General features: G+C 37.4%; 1 protein-coding gene across 3 annotated transcripts in view; it reads left to right on the forward strand.

Moving 5' to 3' along the window:
• Positions 1-21,806, forward strand: part of znf609b (zinc finger protein 609b) — a 40,694-nt gene that overhangs the window by 8,340 nt on the left and 10,548 nt on the right. For all 3 annotated transcript variants that reach the window (XM_043244673.1, XM_043244675.1, XM_043244674.1), the window contains exon 3: positions 18,141-18,366. In XM_043244673.1, the coding sequence (XP_043100608.1) occupies positions 18,141-18,366 (226 nt within the window). The remainder of the gene's footprint in view (positions 1-18,140; positions 18,367-21,806) is intronic.

A 21,806-nucleotide genomic window follows, 5' to 3' on the forward strand; every position in this document is an offset into this window, starting at 1 on the left:
TCAGGATTATGTTTGCTACTGTTGTGCTTTGTTACATAGACTGGACAGAACTGAAATTCCAGTCACAAAGAGCCTACCCTGTGACTTTTGGAATGGTTTTAAAGCCTATTTTAAGGTCCCTCCCTAAGATTTTTTTTTGTTTTCTTGATGAGATGCTGAGACAAGATAAATTTGTGGTAGATTAGGTCTGCAACTATAATTTCAGATCACTAAAGAGCAAATGTTCTATTGATGACCAAAATGCCGTAAATCAAAGCCAAATCCTGGACTTTCCCCAGATTTCCATAGTGCGCAGTCTTCTTGGAAGCAAGTCAGTAGCCTACAAAAGAGATCTTTGCTTCCCGGTGATTGTTCAAAATCACATGATTATTTCCCCTCGGGTCAAGTGGATAATAAGTAATTACGCTATTTAAAACTCAATGATTCGTATAATAAATTGGTAGCAGTTTTTCATCTGAGATCTAGTACACTTATTTTACATTCTGTTGTGATAGCTGCTCTGGTATTTCCCATAATTTAGGTTCCTGTAGGCCATTTTTAAGGAGACGTTCAACATTCAATATCTTGTACGTTCAACATATTTATTTATTGACTGATTTATAGATTTTCCCCACCTTCATTTTTGCAAATAGATCTGATTTTTAGGGTTGAGGGTTTCGTTTTGGTTCACCATGCAAGGTAATTGACTAAAGAAAACAAGGTGGCAAAATACGAGCCATCAAAGCAATGGCAGATCTGAGAAACAAAGCCTTTTTCCGTGGTGCTTTTCCCTCAGCTTTGTACATAGCGACTGCTAGTATGTCTGGATGGGTGTTAAAGCCAGCAGCAAGGGTGGGGGAAGGGAGCGCGGCGAGCTCGCACTGCTAATTCAGCTCATGAAAGGCTTGAGCAGTGAGAGCAGCTGTCCTCCATTGTCAGCCAGCAAATTTCCAGCATGCCTCATTTCACCTCTCAATGTGAGCAGAGAGAAAGCTAGAGGGCAGAACAGAGGGGGATAAACAAACAGAGGCCGATAAATGAGGGAAGGAATGAATAAATGAGAGAAAACTGTTGAATGCCTCAAGTTGCCGCAGTGCTTCCAAACGGAGGTGGGGAGAGATCATGTGTTAAATGCCAGCGGTGGAGTCTGCTCGTAGCTTTGCGAGAGGTTGGAAGGTGCTCTGCTCGGATACGCTGAGGGGGAAAAAAAGGCCACTCGAGGGCTGGAGGAAGGAGAAGGGGGAGCAAATGACCTGGCTAAATGAAAGAGGGGGAAGGGGGGTTGCATTGTAAGTGGATGAAGTCTTTAACTTCCTACACACTAAGGAGCTTGTCAGAGCTCCCACAGTTCCACCGAGGCTGCTGGAGAAATCAGGGCTGCCGCACAGTTCACATGCTTGCACTACTTAAAGTATAAAGTATTAATTGGGCCACAAGACCGACATATTAAACGATACTGTAACAGTCGAAATTTCACGATACCGAAGTTCGAGGCACGCTTTCAAAAGAAATGAAGAATTTTTTTTCACTTAATGTTATGGCGCTTTTAGAGAATTTAAAGGGTTGTCATAATTTACTCTTCTTCGTGTAATTACAGTCCCATAGGATATGCATTCATCTTCATAATATGAATGTAAGATATTTTTAATCAAACCTGAGGAGTTTTTATTCCTCAGTTGTAAGAAAAACTAATGGTATTATCTTAAGTGACCTGAAGAGATATATTTGCTTTATGATATGTGTATTTAATTAGGCTTTTATTCACATCAAATATGGTAAATGGAAAATCAAACTTGTGTTTTGGATTTTTAAGGAAATTACATTTTTAATACATGGGCTTTTTTAGTGGCAGGGCATTTGTATTTAAAAATCAACTCTGTTACTATGGGTTATGCTTTTTAACAGACATTTATTATAAACCTTGAAGTATTATGTACAGTTGAATATATGTATAGCTATTAATTATGAGATTGGCTCATTTTTTTCGTTTACAGGAAATAAGAAATGGTATAGCATTATAAAAAACATATTTCTTTTTAAACCTTACATTTTATAACCTTTAAATCTTTACTTTTCTAGCACCATGTATTTTAATGCTAGAGTTAAAGGTAGATGACTACAGCAGCAGTTGAAAAGTAAAAAAAATAGTAGAATCAAGCATCCACATTTAATTGTCCACTATTTTAATGCCAATACTAAAAAAAGTCAATAAAACATTAATGTTGCTTAACAATCGGTACGGTTCCATTATCTTGTGCATCTTTAGTAAAACTGTTGCTTCTTCAGCCTTGGATTTTTCACAGTAAAAGAAATGAAGAAATGCTGCATAGTCCTGTCTGGTTTCGTGAACAATCCTAGCCTGAAGCGCGCACACACACACACACACACACACACTCTCACACACACACACTCTGAGAAATCCACTGCAAACAGTTCATCATCCCAGAATCTTTTGGCATGCATTATGCATTATGTTTGAGATGCACTAATCCTACTCTGGCTCACTGCTTAGGATGCATATTATGAATCGAGATGTGTTCGTTTAGGGTATGTGGTCTGATCGTTTGAACAGCTCTCACGGTACAGAACGAGGGTGGTAACTTATAGTGATTGGCTGTAATTTTTGTAGAACCACACATAATGCATAGCATGTGCAGCACATTGTTTTGCCGAAATGAAAATTTATTTAGCCTCCTCCTTTAGCAAAAACAGCTGTTGTATAAAGTAACCCAGTGTTGTGGGGGTGGGCATCGGACCATCATGAATCTCTTTGTAATAGCAGTTCTTTCATTTTGACAAGCACAATGCTTTAAGCCCTTGGGCTGCTACGAAAAGTGGAACATTATTGTTTGATCAAGAAAATCACAAGATCTCGTTCTTACATCTTTCTCGTACCGCAGAATGTGTAAAGAGCTGCCATTCAGTGTTGCTTAGTCTTGTGGTGTGTTTAACATCTTTGTGCTCTGGCATTGTGTGTCGAGTTACTCTTGCTCTAATGAGGTTAGTGTCACTGGAAAGATCCTTTTAAGAAGATTAGAGGGTATTGTTGAAGATTTCAGCGACAGAATGATTTAGCATTGCTTTGTGCGGGAGACAATTCAGGCTGTGTCTAGCGCCGCTTTAGTTCGTAATTTACACATCTATGCATATTGGCGTTAAATGTCGCATAAAAGTCAGTTCTTGTACTAGTTGTTATCATGAGTGATTGAATCTGAAATGTGTTAAGTTCGTTACTTATTTTAAGTCTTCTTACTGGGTCCATTTCTTGACAGTTTTGCCTTAAAAATACATTGAAAATGCAATTATCTGTCAAGTGACTTCTTTGATCTTCTATAATGAGCATGTTTTAATTTCTGAATTTAAATTCTTTTTGGATGGTTTTTGGGAAAAATGTTTAATTACAGCCTAACACAGCTGTCTTGGGTTCATAATTATATTCTTTGCATTTTAAAAACATTTACAAGATAAAAAACGTAAACATAAAAAAACATATTATACCCATGATTGTGTCAAGGTCAATAAGACATTAAAAATAATTTGACATGGTTGGTTTAGATTGTTAAATGTCACGTGGAGCAACTCCCAAAAAAGTAGCAATATCAATGAATAAACAATCATTTATGTTGACAAAAAAATACTTTAAACCTTTAAAAAGATTCAAGGTTAAATTTGATAACTATATATATTTTAGTTTTTTTTCAAGAGAATCATGGATTCTCTTGTCATTGGCTCCCAACTAATTTATAGGAAATTATCAAAAGTTGGTCAATTCTAACATCTATGCACTTCATTTTTTTTTCTTTAAATATTTGCTAACTGTCTGTTTGAAATGGAAACCTTTTATTTCTCTTTGCACAATTCAGCATACAATACAGCACTTTTGTAAAAATACTAATGTTTGTCTCACATCCATCTTCTTTTTTTTTTTTTTTTTTTTTACCTCACTATTTCACACCCTCTCGTCACGGGAGCCCCCGAACGCATTGAGCAATTCAGCAACACTAATACTGCCTTGGAGGGTAGCGTTGCCCCCCCCCCTCCTCCACGCAGTCTCAGTTACCTATTACGTCATGTAATGCTATGAATGTTTTACGTGGAGAGAACGTGCTGTGAAGTATGTTTTGCTGCTTCAGGGCTGCAGAGTACACATGTTAGATGAAAGGCTCATATTCCCATGCTCCCATATTCCCATAATCAATGTCAGCCACGACCACAGGTCTGGATGCCACACCTCTTTTTGCTCTAAACACTGAGCTCCCCAAATATTCTCGGTTCTCATAAAAAATATATATATATTACACCGTTGCATCTCTAGTATCTATTGTTAAGGTGTATTGTTATGAGTACCTTGAAAACATTGTTTAATTGTTGTTGCTTAGTGAAAAATTGGGTTTCACGGTGCAGCTTCAAAACATTATTCATTACAAATTGTCCAGATATTTTAAATTAATTTAAATGTTCAGGTTTTTTTTGGCAACTAAATTTCAGTATTGTGATAATATCATATACCAGGATTTAGGGCTGGACAATATATTCATGCACATCTCGTCAGTAAAGTGATACTGAATCAGATGTCGCTTAGCTTGGCAGTGATCTACGGCTCTGTGTATTAACTGCCACTTCATTTGAAAACAGGTGATGGAGATTTTATTATTATTCAAAAAACTATCTATTGAACATTAATTGAGTTATTTAGCACAATGGTATGTTTGCTCTTTTTCACACAGGGTTTTAAATGAACGGTAATGTATTAATACCTACCAAGAAAAGGTTGCATTTGTTGTGAATAATTTAATTTAATTTTATCCCAGTGTTTGATAGGATGCCCAAATGTTCGTCAAGAAATGATTAGGCCGAAAATAGACAGCCCGAATAAATTATACTGAACAAAGTGTCTGAGAAAGACTTAAAAATCATTACAAGCACAGGCAGCAAGAGACTGTTTAATACAGTGTTGCATGGGTAGGTTATATTTATATCAAAATACAAAGCTACATATTTGCTCAATTTCTAAAAACGTGTGCAATAGTGCACCCATTTTGTGCATAAGGATATCATTAGATATCATCATTACAAATTAAGCTTTTAGTCTCAAAATATGCCCAGTTTAAATGTTTTTTTTTAATTTTTTAGCTCTGACTTTGGCCTGGAATTTTTATTTCACTGCTTCCTTAAGTATTTGAAGATGTGAAATCTTGTCGTTTTGCCACTAAATCTTCCTAAATTCTGAATCTTGAAGGAAAAAAGTATTATGATGATGACTTATTATGATTCTTTACAGTATTATGATGAACTAATAAGGTTCTAACTTGAGACTAACATAGACCTTGTTGTGCGTGTTAATGTCCGTGTTTGTTTTTCCTTCACGACTGTAAAATCCCAGCAGTTCACTCCGGCCGTGGCTGCACCGCTAACAGTCGTGGGCTTCACTCCAAAACCGTGAGCTTGGCTTCATCATAAGTCAATAAATATCCAATCAAGTGAGGTGAAGTTAGAGGACATGGCCGCTGTGTTTACAGTGTCTGGCCAGAACCAGTTTTGTGCCATTTTTATCTGTGGTGACAATCTGTAAGCAGCTGTAACGATGCATACGCAACGATAAAAACATTTTGTGTAAATCATGTTCGACTGGTTAGTCACTCCATGTTGTACCCGACTGCAGCCGATTGATGATGTTTTAGTATGCCTAGCATCGGTGTGATTTTCCTGATATTGTGAGTTTCTGTGGAGGAGGTTACACTGATTACTGCAGCAGTTATTTAATGAATCACTTGCCCTTCCCCTTGGTCTTTAAAGGTGCAAGTCTGCGCAGCGTTTTCAGTGTTAATTGCGTCCCCCTACTGCGACCTTCTCAGATTTTATTTGTGGTATCATGATTGATGTTTAAGCTACCTTTTATTTAACTCGTTTATTTTCTCTCTGGGCGGAAAACAAAACAGTTATTTAAAAGATTGGCCATTTTCTTAAGAAAGGAAAAACGCATGAAAATAATGAAATGGTTTTTCTTGTCTCCTTTTAAACGTATTCGCTTGTTTGTATCGAATTTCACATGTGGATAGGGCCCCTTAAAAGGGTTTTATCCAAAAGAGCGATGATAGCGCAGATGATGCCGATAAGAATATTGATCTTAGACCTGTGCGGTGCTTTATTATTCTATTTATTATTCTCATGCCAATAACTGCTTTTTATTGATTAGAGGAGTTGACACAAATGGCTTGTTTTGAGATTAAAAGCTGAATTTCTAATGATGGTTAAGCACTTATCCTTAAGGTTATTCTCATCACAAAACGCTAGACTCTAGTACATATTTGTTGAAGAATTTCTAATAACATGTAACTATGTATTTTTGGCAATTTTGACAAAATATAGTTTGATTTGAATTTGAATCCTTGTGAATTTTCATACTTTTTGTGCATAGTACTAAAAGACATTGTGAATGAATGTATGTTTTATTTTATAGTCTATTTTGAAAATCCACCTTTTATTAAGTTTGTACTTATTTTCAGGGATGCACCGAATGTTCGGCAACCAAAATTGTTCAGCTGAAAATAGCTCTTTCGGTGTTCGGTCAAATAACCGAAAAGACCGAATAAGGTGTGCGCTAATGCATCAAACATGTCTGCAGTGTAAAGGCATTTCAACATTTCAGAGAAAGACGCTGCAATCATTACAAGCACCGACAGCGAGAAACCATTTTGCACTGCATCTCATGTCTCTGGGAAGAGCAAGGCTGGCTGTTGTTGGTTACTGTGTGATTGCCGAATTCGCGAAATGGCGAACGATTGGAAAACATAAAGGTCTGCAGTTTATTTACTAATGCACGGATAGCCTATTCCAACTGTGCTGCAGGGTTCGTAGTCCAAATTTGTGCTAACACACTGTTGCTAGTCAGCTGCTCTGTAGCATTTACTTCCTTTTTTAAAATAAAATAAGAAAAGTAATAAGGATCATAATTACAACAGCTCTGTTAATACGTAGTGTTCCAGTTGGGATCTGTAATATTTTCTAATGTTTTAAAAGGATTCTCTTCTGCTCAGCGAGGCTGGATTTATTTGTACAGTAAAAAAATACCTGGGGTCTCAAAAATGGCCAATAAATATAATTTTAACTTATTTATTTTAAGTTAAATATTGATTTGTTGGTATAGCTATATTTAAGAAATGTCTAGTACTAAGTAATTTTTTTTTTTTTTGAAAAGCTAGACAAAACAGTAAAAAGCTGATTATTCCTGTTAAATTTATGGAATTGTGAAAATGTATGGGGAAAAATGCAAAAATCGTGTTTCGGCATTCGGTCCAGGATTTCATTTTGTGCGGCTTTGGCCAAGAATTTTATTTTGGTGCATTACTAATTATTTTAGATTCTAAAAGCTGTGATCGTACCCAGTACTTTGCAGTCAGGTTGCATGTGCGTTACATATGTTCTGAATATAAAGAGAGGCCAACACGAGAAACTAACGTGAATGCAAAAGTTGACTGACGGGTTCTGAAGACATAATACATAAATAAATGCTCGCATTCATAAGGAATAGGTAAACGTATAACCACAACACAAAGGCATTTGGGAATCTGACTGGGAAGGTAGCAGGATTCAGAAAGTCTTAAGTCCGAGCCTTCAGTATTACAAACACATTATTTAATTGCTTGTAAATGCATCTATTTGAAAGTGAAATCCTCTTGGTAAAGATGCTTTAAAAAGCCCCGCACACCAGATTCACTTTCCTGAAGGAACTGCCTACTCGGTGGTGTGATGGGTGCAAATTGAGAGCGGTCACTTTAAGATAATCTTGACAAAAATCTAAATGACATTGGAGCAGTTTATTTTGACTTTCATCGTCGAATTTATCCATTTGTCAGGCTTTCACGGCCACGTTAACCTCTGGTGTAGAAGTGTTTTGGCATTGATACATAAACTGAAAAAAAAAATGAAGTGGTTCTCTATAGCTGTTGATCTGACAGTCACTTTATCAGAACCAGCTGTAGAGTCTATAGACTAGGCCTACGTTCTCCGTTTGAATGCTGGCGTGGAAACCCGACCTCACTATTTGACTGGATGTGCACTAGCAGTAACCATGGTGGTATAGTCCAGTGTTAAAGATGCTGTCTCTAGATAATAACGTAGACTGGATACCTAGGAGACCAAATATGGAGCTTGACTTTTGCTTGTACACTGGCTTTGCAATATTTCTTAGCCACACTGTAACTCAGAATGCAATGTGTCCGTCTCTGAACTTCAGTAGCAAATGCAAAAGAATGTGTGGTAGAGATTCATTCAGTGAAATCTTAAGTTTCACCATCAGTGGATGGCTGGGGTTTTTCACAGATCATATCACGAGATGTAATCTCTGTGGGAGTTGCCTCCTCTAGTGAAACTTTGCACTGTTTTCATCACTATGGGAGCATTACAAATTCTAGGTCATGTGATAGCTTTGCATTTTACAGTTTAAAACCAAAAAAAATGGTCTTCTCGGTTCTCAGAATTCCTCAAAAATAAAATTGTATTCTGGAGATATCTCTGATCTATCCCTTTAAGCTTTATCAATCTGTCAGAGGCGGTCTATATAATGTTTTTGGGGTTTTTTTTAATTGTTGATGTATGTATATGCATATCAAGCTGACATTCTAGAGCATTTAATCTTTTCTCACTGATTTTTCGTTGTGATTTCTAGTTTTGATACTGTTATTACTGTAGAGGCTGTCATACACAACAGCGCTCCAGCAGTTTCGGCTTTAGTATCATTTATCGAATTTCAAGTCACCCTTCAGCAATTTTCTGCGCAAAGGTGTTGTAGTAAAAAACTAATCTTCTCAACTCGAGCCGGTTTGCGTGACATTTACAATAGTGTCTTGAGAGCCAGCTCAGAATAAAAGTTTGCGGCTGACTGGATGTTTTTCCAATTGTAGTCACCAGTCAACATCTTTTGTTCAGTTTACTAGATCCAAGTTCAGCTCAGAGGTCAGAGAATCGTGAAAAAGCTGTTCCTCCCATGGGTCTGTATATGTTGTATCTGTTAGACGGAGTACCACCCACATAGAGTCTTTCCTCTGTTTAGAGGAAGCAGCAGAATGCATTACTTCCATAAATAGTTGGCTTGTGGTTCTCCAGGGAAATCTAGAAGCATGAAAAACAAGATGTCTTGTAAGTGGGTATATAAAACATTGTTTTGGTTCTGTCATTGTGCACTATTGTACACTGGGAATTTGTAATAAGATGTTTATTCTGTGTATCATAGTGACATAATTCCAGTTTTTAAATCATTTTTTGACTTGTTTTAGTTCAATCTCATCACAGCTCTTGCTCTGAGCTCCTCATAAATCATAATTAACTACCACATCTCAAATGGTGTATTGTGTTTGAGAGCATTCTGTGGTCAAAATGATGGTTTTTAAAATGTCACTTGTCTTGCTCATGCTCATTTCATGCACTTCTAAAAAAAAAAAAAAAAAAATGAAGGTCCCCAAAGGGTTCGCACTGATGCCATAAAAACATTTTGGTTCCCCAAAGAAACTTGAGTCAACAGTTTATTAAAATAACTTTTTTTCTTATTTGAATAATCTAAAAAACCCTTTTCCACTGTAAACCTTCACTCTTAAGTCATAATTGATTTTTGGAGTGCCATGGAAGAACCACTTTTTGGTTTCCTAAAGAATGCTTAAAAGAACCAACTTTTTCTTTGTGTGAAGAATATTTTAAAGAACCTGTTACGTTTTCTACTTTAAGGAACTTTTGGCGCAATGAAAGGATTGAACATATGTTAAAGTTCATCATGGAGCCATATATGCCATTAAAGAACCTTTTATTTTTACAGTTTTAGGTATCTTTAAATGTAGGTATCTAAGTATTTTCATGCACATTCATAATTTGGTTGACAAACCATAAAGATACATTGCCACACATATTGAAAAATAATTTGTGGTGAAAATGTCACTTGTTATACTTATCATAGTTGTAAACGTAATGCAGTGTAGGCTATTAGTTATGCCTATGGATAGCTGAAGATTAAAAAATCATTTAAAGACTAGCAAAAATAAATTAAGATTATGTTTTAAAAAGACTGCTTTCACGTCTATTGATAAAGGATAACGTAAAAGGATCATAACAATGGGCATTTGGGAAAATGACTTATAAATAGACTTGTTTTTCTCCAACATTGTGGGCCAAAGTTCTAGTTCATGTTGCTGGAGCGGTGGATGTTGATTTTGGCACCCAGTACCGAGAAATGTTGCACTACTGCATTTGTTGTGAAAAGGTGTATGATGAAGCAGAGCGTTAAAGAGTCTGTGTTTCCGAGCTCATTTCCTCTCAAACCAGCCTTTTCCAGGGAGGGTGACCTTGACAAGAATGTGGATTATTATTGTAATAGATACTGTTGTTAGTGAATGACTAGTCACACCAGGAGGTGGTATTATGGAGGAGGGGAAAGAATTCGCTCGGCTACCCCCTCCTCCACGTCTGTTTTACTCTTTATCACTCTCACTCTCTGATCTGCTACATATTATTAGTGCTTGGCTTGACATCTGGATTTTTTTTTTTTTCCAGCCACCCTTTTTGCATTTTAGAAAAGAAAGCAAGATGTGGTTTGACAGAGCACTCAAAGCAATGTAAAATTAGCTGGATCTTCGAGCGAGCTGAATTTTTGTTCGCAGAAAACGTTGTCACTAGATGACAGGATCGTAAAGCATGTGTGCTGTCTGTTATTCTAACAGTCCTGAAAGGTTCCACATCATCAGACGCTTGGAATGAACTGCAGTGCTTTCACAAACTGATGTTCTGCCTTTTTGGGTTAATATTTTTTATTTATGTATTCACCCAGATTTTAGTTCAATTAATGAAGGCGGTTGTCAAAAATCAGAGATTTCAATGGGGCCACCCTCGAAGGGCCTCCAAAAGGGTTCTGTGAGTCCATACAAAATATACAATAAAATAAAAATACAATTCAAATGTAATTTTTTTTTAGATTAGAAAATATCAAAACTGAGCTAAAGAATTACCTAGTTATTCGCTTGCCTGTTCCGTAGAATGTGGACACTTTTGTGTTTTCATGCTATTATTATGTCTTCTCAATACAGATTTGACAGCAATAATATCTGGGCAGATTCCTGTCGGTGGAAACATGATCTCAAATGTAAAGACGTTAGCTGAAAGTTATTGACCGTCATCATCTTCTACACTAAAAAAACGTTTTAAACACTTTTTATTTAGAAATTGTGCAATTAATTGCAAAGAAATGGCAAGTAACATTGAATTAAGCATTCAGAAGTAGAAAGATTATACAAGAAAACAGTACTCTAATTTTTATTTTTTATATATATATATATATATATATTAGTTTTTATTTTTTACAATGTTTTTGCAATTCGATGAATGGCAGAAACTGTAATCAAGCATAGATGAAACAAATTCGGCTTTACGCAAATGCACACCAATGGGAATTTAGACTTTGAACTTCACGCAACAGCAGCCGAGCAGAAACGGCCAGCAGCAACCAGTAAAGCAACCTCTGGTGATTTAATCGCTGTCAGTGTGAACACCCCTTTGAGTCATGTACCCCCCCTCAAAAAAAATCATTATCTGTAATGATTTATCTTGGTTTCATACCAGAAATCGGTTTGAAATTCCAAAGACGAATTTTTGCACTAGTGCAGAATCATCTGCAGCGCTTCTGTTCTGTGAAGCCTTCGCTTTTTGCTGCTGGCGTTCCTCTCTCAGGCATCCATTTTCTCCGGCAGCAGCTATGAGGAATGCAGGTCGCCACTCTCGTTCAGCTCAGGGGCCTTCCCTCTTCCCCTCCAGCCTCCCATAGGCCCGTAAACAATACTGGGCATGAGCCCAAGCTAACCAGCTGCATGAAGGAGGCCAAATGAAGCAGGATGGGGGAAGGGCAGACACGACCGAGCCATGTTGAAAGAATGGCGCTCAAAACACCTGCTGTGCAGAAACCAGTCCACCGACCGACCATATTTTATATGCTGGAAGGTGTAGTGCAAGGAAATGCTCACCATGGCTCTATGCGATAGTAGTTGACTTGTTTATTTTGGCATAATTGAGTTTTATTCAGATGCATTGTTATGCATATCTTATCTTATGCATATCATATCTTGTGCAACGAACACTGAAATTGACATTCCATTTTGCACTCCGTTTAGTATAGATCCATTCTTCTTTTACAGAGATTTATCTTTTCCAGGAATGAATTTTCCTTCACTTCCATAAAACTGTTCAACTGTCTGTTTTTAAGCCACCAGCCTTCAAGTTTTCAAGCATTTACCTCGCCTCCGAATCCAGAGAACGCAAAAGGACATATGAAGGCACGCTGATGGACAACATACTGTTTTAGTGCTTGAAATAAGCTTAAGCTCAGTTGATCAGCGTAGGTCATCTGTTATCTTGGAAAGCGCAGAAGCAGTTAAGTAAAGCTGACAGATTACTGCCTCAGAGCCCCAGTCCAGCTGCTATCAGAGTAGAGCAGTTGAATTCAGCCGTGGTTTGGTTTAACTGACTCTTTGCTTCATGTTTTTGTGCAGGGCAGTTTCACAGTAGAGTCTGTTTGACATCAGGGTTTGGTTTTTGGTCTGTGTGAAAGCTGTTTAGCGTAATGTGTAGATGGGAACCTTTGATGCTCACCCAATTTTGGAAAACACTGGTCTTTATGCTGTGGAAAACCCACTTGAGAGCACATTTACTGCTACCAATGGGTACCAGATTCTGTAGAGGAAACAAAATGGTAGTGAGGAGCGTAGTTTAAAAACTTTAAGTAATGTATATGTAAATATATATATATATATATATATATATATATATTTTTTCTTTTGAGTGTTCCATTTTTACTTCATCACTACTTCTGCAGAAATTATGAGGCTGATTATAATTATTTTATTTTTACATACTTTGACCATATCAAAGTCGATCATATAAATTTCGAAACGATAAACTAATACAATTTTATTTTTTGTTATATAATACTTATGTTATATAAATAATATTATTTTATCACAATATTAATTTACAGAACGGTGTTGTTTATTACATTGCAATACATTTAATTTAGTTACGTTTAATTACAATTACAAAATAAATAAAATTTAAGCTTGGGCTCTAATGTTAATTGTAATCTTATGGTAATGTTAAAGAGGTAGATTGTTCCTAAGAAACACTTGTATTTTACAAGTGCAAACCGGTACACCCCTAGTTTCTTTTTGCAAGGCCATCATTATTTTGTGGCCATCAAAGCATTCGAAAAGCCCTCCTCTAGGATATCGTTCATGTTGAAATGTAAGCATTCTGACCTTTCGTGCAGAAACAGACCACAGTTAATCATGTGTAATTTATCCATTTATGGCGAATTGTTTTGTCTTCAGTTAGCTTTTATTCTTCTTATTGATCGTTTTTCGGATTCAAGTTTGGAGCAAAGCAATGAAACCAGGTGGGAAAAACAGCTTGAGATGTTCCATTCGAGCCGCACAGCTTTCCAGTTGAGATTGATGGGTCAAGGACGTTACAGAGCCCATCATGCGTGCGTGCTGATTGCCTGTTTATTAGGCTCCATCGATTCCATCTCAACGTTTCACCCCCAGGCACAGCTATCATTCTCAGATTGATTCTTGCTGCTTTGTGTTTGGAGTCATAAAAGGCAATTGTTTTATTCCTCCCTATTATTTTTTTTTCCTAAGGAAGTCTTCTGGGAATTCAGAATCTGTCCTTATAGCAACAGGCAAAAATAAGCCAGACATCGGGCTCCACAGGCTTTCTGCAGCAGCTCTTCCTCTGCCTGCGGAAAACGTCTTCGTTTCTAAAAAATCACTTCCATATTTGCGGCTCTAACGGAAGGCTAAGCATCATTGAACTGGATACAGGGGAGGGGCGATTATTGTTTTTTAATTAGGCAAGAATAAATCTCCGCCGCTGTGGTTTTGATGCATTTGGGCTCCCTGCTTTTGAATGTCTAGCAGTGCTTGTCGTCGAGCCAAAAGATGTAAACAGGAATGCAGAAACACTGTTTTCTCTTACTTGGAAGGGCGACGATATAATCTTATCTCTTTGTTTGTAAAGATGTCGACGAGAGACCCGAGGATGATTCTCTTTTTAGACCCTGTTTGTTTAGTGCGTCTCCACAGACGGCTGGAGATTAAGCTGTTTCATCTGGCAACTGCTGTGAAGTTTGGTCTCATCTCCTGTGGCCGCTTCGCCTTTTTCCTGGCTTAGCGAAGTTATTGGTTTCTCTGTGAGTGAAATAGAGTTGAGCTTTGAACTCTTAAGTATGCATGGCTTCTGCTTGCTTCTGCATTCTTCAGGCCTGAGTGTGCTTCCACTCTTGTGGAACTGGCTCGTAGTTCGGTTTGTAAATGTAGCCGGCGTAGACTGTTGCTCGCGTCGGGTTTTTATGAGATCTGATGAAGATAGTATATCGGTTACGGTTTTGGCTACATTTTTGTAGACCGAATTGCCTTTTGAATTTGCGATGGGCGAGCAGGTTGAGCTAATACACTCGCGACCGATCCGTACGTATTTTACGAGACGGCTAGTTTCTCACACGTTTGTTGTGTGAGGAACTATCCATCTCGTACCCCAGTGATGGTTAGGTTTAGGGGCTGGGTTAGGTGTGGGTCAATCGTACAAATTCATACGAATTAGGATCTCTTAAAATATGTACAAATTAAGCAAAAAATTAGTGATCTTGTATGAGTTTAGCATTGAATCAGCCACAAACGTACAAATTGCTATGAGATCGGGCTGGTTCTTTCACTGTGTTCTCATAATATTCCAGTTGACGTAATATTATTTGCCTAGAAAATAAGAATCAAACAGTATTAGATATTTAATCATGCATGCCGATTTTTGTGAGTTTTTACATTTTAATTACTTATTAAAAGTGTTACTCATTTTTATACTTTTTTGTTATCTGAAGCTTGCTTAAAATCTGTCTCGAAATCACCAATACTATTTAGCAGATTTTAAAATGTTTTAAAATTTCATCCATTTGAACAAAATTAAACAAAATATTTAAACTTATTTAAAAGTAAATAATTTGAGCAGTTTTTCTAGTAATTTTTAATTATATTGTTTTTTTATTTATTTAGATTTTTAACTTTATTTTGTGTAAAAAAAAATAAATAAATAATGTGGAATTAACTATCAGCCATTCATGCTTTGTGATTAATTGAAATTATGATGAATTTATGTATGCATTTTAATCATTCTGTAGTCCAAATCCTACCATAATTTTGAAATTGCTGTTCAGTATCCCTGCTTGACCAATATCGCGTAAAATATTTTCTCTATATATATTTTCTTCGGTTTTATTTGTTCATTTTAATTGCTGTCATTTAATCATTATAAACATTTATATTCAAGTTAACCACTATTTCGAATGAGTTTAGGTAAATGATATGCAGAGAAGAAATCTTGATCTCTAGTCAAACGTCTTTGACTAAATGACATGGTCTTCCTCTCATTGCAGCTTATTTTGGTCAACAACCATGCATTTAAACAGTATGGCGCTGTCTGGCCAAAACATAAAGCTTCCGGCCACAGTTTGCTTTGTTTCATGGGAAATGGATATCTGTTTGAAATCAATATCAAGTGAACTCCTATTTAAAAAAAAAAAAAAAAAAAAGCACCCTTTAAAGATTTAATGCCTACCTACATGAAAACTTGATAAACTTGGGCAAATCCAGTGATTCATTTTTCCTCAGAAAAAATGCTGTTTCCAAGTGTACTGAAAAAAAGACACTGTGTACCACTAACTACCAATCAGATTAAAGCTTATAAGATCAGGAAAGTACATTCCAGCTTTATAAGCATAAATGCTTTAGACGCTCAGCAAATGGACTGTGGGCGGCCTGTGGGTGTGCCGACTGCTAAAGAATAGACTCTTTATCATCATTTTAAGAGTTTCAGGGTATTTTCTTCATGTCTCTTTCACTTCTTCTATCTCGTTTTAGGCTATGTTGGTGTTTTGCAACAGTATTAAAAGCATCTGTGCTTAACAAAAATGACTGACGTTTGGGCAAGATTTATAAATCGCATTGAATTCTCATCTCAGGAAAAGATTAAGATGAAGAACCGGAATTTTTTATTTCATTTGAGGCTCTCATTCTTTCCTACCCTTCTCTGTATACACACGACAGTTGTTTTCTGCCAAAGATCTGCTGGCAATACAGCTGGTTTGTGGCACTTGGCATCAAAACCGCTTGGACGTTTTTCTTTTTTTTTTCATTTACGTTCTAAAGGCTCGAGTGTCAGTATCAGCGGCCTGTGCGATGTGCGGCCTCTCCTCGGTAACGGTCACTATTAAAAGTCACGAATGTACAGCAGAGCACGTCCAGACCCTGCGAGGTAATGGCTTGATGAATGCGCTACGTCGGATATTAGGGCTGTAAGTATATTTGAACGGCCTGTAGTGTGTTTGAGCATGTCTGTGTGTTTTCTGGGAGAGCTGACAGCTGGATGTTTGCTCGTCTGTTGTGTCAGCGCACCAGCTACTACTCTGGCGAGTCACGCATTATCATAAATCAGCAGGCGCTTGAGATGACACAAGCTTCTCTCGCTGGTGTGATGTTTCATGCAGAAGGTAAAAACGGCCGTGGAGCATCTGAAGCTGTTACCATCTCAATCACAGGTGGTAACAGGTCATTAGGCACAATTCAAACATGCTTTGCAATTTTTCACACGACCCTCCTCCTCGTAATGAGGGCCTTTCATTCGGATCAGGTTCGGGAACTCTTTCAATGGTTCGATCAATATTTCGAAAATACAAGAGCATTTGAAAATGCAGGGTTGTCATTTGTTTTGAAAGACAAATTAATCGTTACTAATTGAATCCAAGTTCTGTTTACATACGTGTGTGTACTGTTTATTTATTACGTATTTTTAAAGAAACATACAGTATATATTTAGAAAATATTTACATATAATCATAATTTCTATTATTAACATGTTTAGTATATAAACATAATGCATTTTTAAATGCATACCTACATATGTATTTATTGATCTATATACATAAATATACACAATGGTTTGGCACGCGTGTTGATTTCTTCCTCCATATTTGGTGACATGCGAGGAACATTCCACACGTAGTCCTGGAGGAAAACATGTGACGCCACATCTTTTGTTTAGTAGGCGCTTTGTATACTTTCGACTTAACTCATGCGATTTTTGTTTTCACATTCAATGTTGGATTTAGTCTCAAAAACCTCTCATTTGCTGCCTAGCTCCTGTTCATTTTGGACCCTGACTTCAGCGTTTCTAAAGTAAACAACTAAATATAATTACAATCATGTAATATTCCCCTCTCGTTGTCGTTTGTGCACCAGTGTTTACTCTTCCACATGCCAGTGGCGGCACACATACCCTGATGTTGATGAACCCTGGTTATAAATACACACAGTCATCTTTTTTTAATTTTTTATTATTGCATAGAAGTGCAACACTTTTTTTATATATATATATATATATATATATATATATATATATATATATATATATATATATATATATATATATATATATATATATATTACATATATTTTACATAATATTTTTATTTTTTAATGGTGTTTCTTTGCCTATTTTCAGGAGTTGTAGTTTTCCTTTAAAAGCAGCGTTAGTGGTAATTAAAAGAAACGCAAAAATAAAATTTTACCCAATCTTATCAAAATAATAATAATGCATGACCTCAGACACAGTTTAAGCGTGAGATGCATCACAATGACCACCAAGTGAACTTTTGCTGCCATGTGAACCAGCATGCCCTATTAATACCAGACTATTTGTGTCTGTTTACCTGGCTGGTGTCCATCGTGGTCCCCTGAATGCAGGTAGGGTCAATTAGAGCGCCTGACCACACAGCTGCAGGCCCTTAATTGAATAAACAAGCCCATGTTCACACGGTGAGATGATGTTGTGTCAGTGAGCATGCTGTGTGGGCCCTGTTTCCCTGGAGTGAGGCTTAAGTAGCTCAAAGCATCCCTGGCTCTTAATGAGCTCCACCGTCCAGCAGGGTGCAGGTCAGCTCTTCTCTGTAACAGCCTTCACAAAATATAGTCCACCTTAAGGGCATGTGTGCAGATATTCTCCAGGTGTCATTTATTTCCTGTCAGAAATTCAGCAGCTCTTATCTTCCTTATTTTTGCCTCTGTCTTGCTGTTTTTCTTCAGATGGAGTCTCCGGTCTCCACCCCGGCCCCACCGCCGCTTCACCTCCTCGCCTCTATGGGAAACAGCGACATCGCCTCACCTTGTGAGCAGCTTATGGTGCGAACACGCTCTGTGGCTGTCAACACGTCTGATGTGGCCCTGTCCACCGAGCCGGAGTGCCTGGGACCCTGTGAGCCGGGCACCAGTGTCAACCTGGAGGGCATTGTGTGGCAAGAAACGGAGGACGGTAAGAAAATATACTGTTCTAGGATCTTTTGTCTATAAGCTGAGGTTACAGATGTTCAGTAGACACACTTTTAATTAAACTAGTGATGAGGAAGAGGCGGTCTGATTGATATGTAAAGCCGACAAGCCGGGGATAATAAAGAAATACATAAGGGGGAAAGTAAATACATACACGGCCATGATTGAAAATGTAAAACATTGTCTAGATTTCAATAGATTTTGATTTGTGTCCATTCAGAAATATTATACTTTAAGACTTAACTAGAAATACTGTAGATATCTACTTCACGCCAATAAGATGTTGGTTACTAACTTAGTGCAGTGATTTGTTGTTTCTCAGAGCTCATTCTGTCAACACAAAAACAGAGTTTCAAGTGGAATGATGAAAAACAAGTCATACTTTGTCATCATACAAGCAAGTAACTTTGTTGGCACGATGTTTGAGTAGATAAAAACATGAAAAACACAACAAAATGGGGTCAAAGATCCATAGAACTGTTAACACGCAATTTTAATTGTTCATTAGTTTAAAAAAAGCAACTAACCAATTAGGAGCAGCAGAAAATGATTGTTGATTCCTGAATTAAAACGCTATTCACACAATTAGATGTTTCTATTTGTCAGCCTCCAGGAAGTACTTCTGATAGCTACTGAGATGGTCCAGTTTGAATTCCTAGGGAAACAAAAATCTGTTGTGTGTGTGCGTGTTTGAAATGGGTTAACCACCTTGATGAGGAGTGTGTCTATTTTGCCAAGCCATCTATTTAAGCGCACATTAATAGTCATTATTCAAGTTAAATTGTTTTGCTATTTATTCAAAGCCCGTCTTTGCTGTTGTTAAAACATTAAAAGGGTCTTGAACTGCCTGTTTTTATATTTTGAATTGTTCTCTGAGGTCCACTTACAATGTTATCAAGATTGTACCATCAGAAAACATCGTTATTTAGAATAGGCTACTTAGAATAGCTGTCCCCCTTCATCTAAAGGCTCTTTTTGAATAGGCGTGGCAGATTGCCAGGGCTTTTTTAACAGCTGCGTACGTTTTTACAGCCTATGGTTCTTCACAGATGGACACTGCCTTATTCACTCTTTCCTAATGTTGGGATCAGAAGTAAGACATAGACGTAAATTGGACAGGCAGTGATGTAGAAGCTGGCGTTGATCATCTCCTGCGGAGGTGCTGGTTCTTAGATCACACAGTTGTACATTTCACAATTATAATACCGTGTGGTTTTATTCAATCATTTTTGGAAACTCAGTTCAGGTTGAGCTCAAGTCAGTTTAATGTTGGTTTAATTTAGATCAATGACGTTTTTAAGTTGATCACGTATAAGCCGTTCTACAAAAGGTGTCGTTATTCGGCTTGAATCCGTTGAAAATGGGCAGTTTGGTAGGGTTGTAGAAAAGGCTGTATGCACAAAATGGACATTGAATTTTGTGTACACCATTTTCCATGCAAATTCGTACGTGCTGAATTAAACATCCCACTCTCATTGATGGAGAACTCAAATGACATTAAATCATTGTCCATATAGTGCATATGCATTTATCACATCATGTATACATCAGTCTCCAGAACGGGAAATGAGTATTCAAGTTTTAAGTGGTGAATACTGTACAGCACTCAAATATAACTATATAATTATTGATGGCACAGTTTTATATCTGGGATATTTTTACCACCATCCATTACAATGTGACATGCGAGGGCTATACAGTAAATTATAGTTTTCCAGCTTACGAGTCTCGAAATAGCTTCCATGTTCAACCAACAGGTACGAGGATAAATAACATCATAGTAAAAATAGTAAATAAGCGTTTTTCCCTATACATTTATAATTAAACTTCAAATATATACAAGAGATGAAAATAACAAATATGGGTATGGAAAGAATAGGCCTAGTTATACTTAATTTTTAAATAAGTTATAATTAAGTTGTGATTTAATATTTAAATATATATATATATATATATATATATATATATATATATATAAACCCATTCTGTTCAAGAGTAATTATAAGAGTTCGTACAATACACGCATACCAAAATGAATTGTTCCTGTCCTCATTTACATATTAGTCTATTGCTGAATTTCCCCCCAGGGATCAATAAAGTACATCTATCCTATATATCTTAGTTGAAAACACCTGCTTCCTAATGATTTCAGCCCCTTGTTCTGTTAACAGCTTCTTAGCCAGAGCAGTACACGGTGCCTTACGCTCGCAGATTAATTTATTCTAACTGAATTTGTCCAGATACTTTTTTTTTTTTTTTTCGTTCCATCTAATCATAGCCCACTGCAGAGACATCAGTGTGTTCTGCTCTCCACATCCTCGGTCTTGATTGTCGAGCATGAAAAGGAAAAATCTCCCTCAAATCCCTAAATGAGAGCATATCTAGGCTACGGGTAGGCAGTGGAGTATGTGCCGCCCACACTTTGCCTGCTGCCATCCTCGCAGTGCCGCCATATAAAGGGCTGCCTCATCAACATTCAGAGCGCATTGGCTGTCTAAGTGTTTTCTATTCCTCTTGCCATGGGCACAGTGTGTCTGATTCACCCTGCTCCTCTGTGGCCACTCTGGTGCGTGTGTGTCTCTGACATGGAGAGGGGGGACGTAGTTGAAGGGTCAAGAGGGAGAGGAAAACAAGAGCGTTTGTGTGGCCATTCGCAGCCTTGCCACAACCAGTGCCACACTTCCACAACATCAGCTCAATCTTTTTACAGGACGGCTCTTTCACTTTCGACAGGGAACCATTGGTGTGCAGGTGTCACCCACACCCTCTCTCGCTCTCTTTGGGATGGTTCCACTGGTGTGCATCTCTCCTTTTGATGTGTTATTTTTTTTTCTCATCGGGGTGTTGGACAGATCTGTATCGTGGTGACACTTTGTGTGGGCGGAAAGTAGAGCAGCAAGATCCCGTGGCAGGGAACACATCTCTCAACCACTTTGAGATGTCTTTCCGCTGTGCTGCACTCTCTTAAAGACGTTGCAGACAGTCCACCCACACTTCTTATAAGGATGACTTCCTAAGTCCTATCGCTGCCAATGTGTTATGTTTATTTTGGTTTTAAATCTCTGTGGCAAAGATGATCTGCCTTGCTGCAGAGTTCAGATCCAACTTTAATCAAACACGTCTGATAATAAAGGTTTTGGGGGTTTGTTAAAAGTTAGAGGTGTGTTAGAGTCGACTTTGCAGGCTGGTAAATATGTGTTGGTGTGTTCAAGTACTCGTAGTTGGGAAGTTGTAATTATGACAGCAGCCGGTGTGTTGTAATAACTTAGATCAGAGCCAGATGGTGATGCGCCTTTTTAAAGTTTTTTTTTTTTTTTTTTTTGCTCTACAAAATGATGGGGTTTTTTATGCTTCATTTTTATTCAATGTTTGAAGATACTGTAAATTGTATATATTCCATTATGGTTGTAAAATACAATGGCA

This window comes from Puntigrus tetrazona, chromosome 7, assembly GCF_018831695.1.
Source record: "Puntigrus tetrazona isolate hp1 chromosome 7, ASM1883169v1, whole genome shotgun sequence".
Lineage (NCBI taxonomy): Eukaryota > Metazoa > Chordata > Actinopteri > Cypriniformes > Cyprinidae > Puntigrus > Puntigrus tetrazona.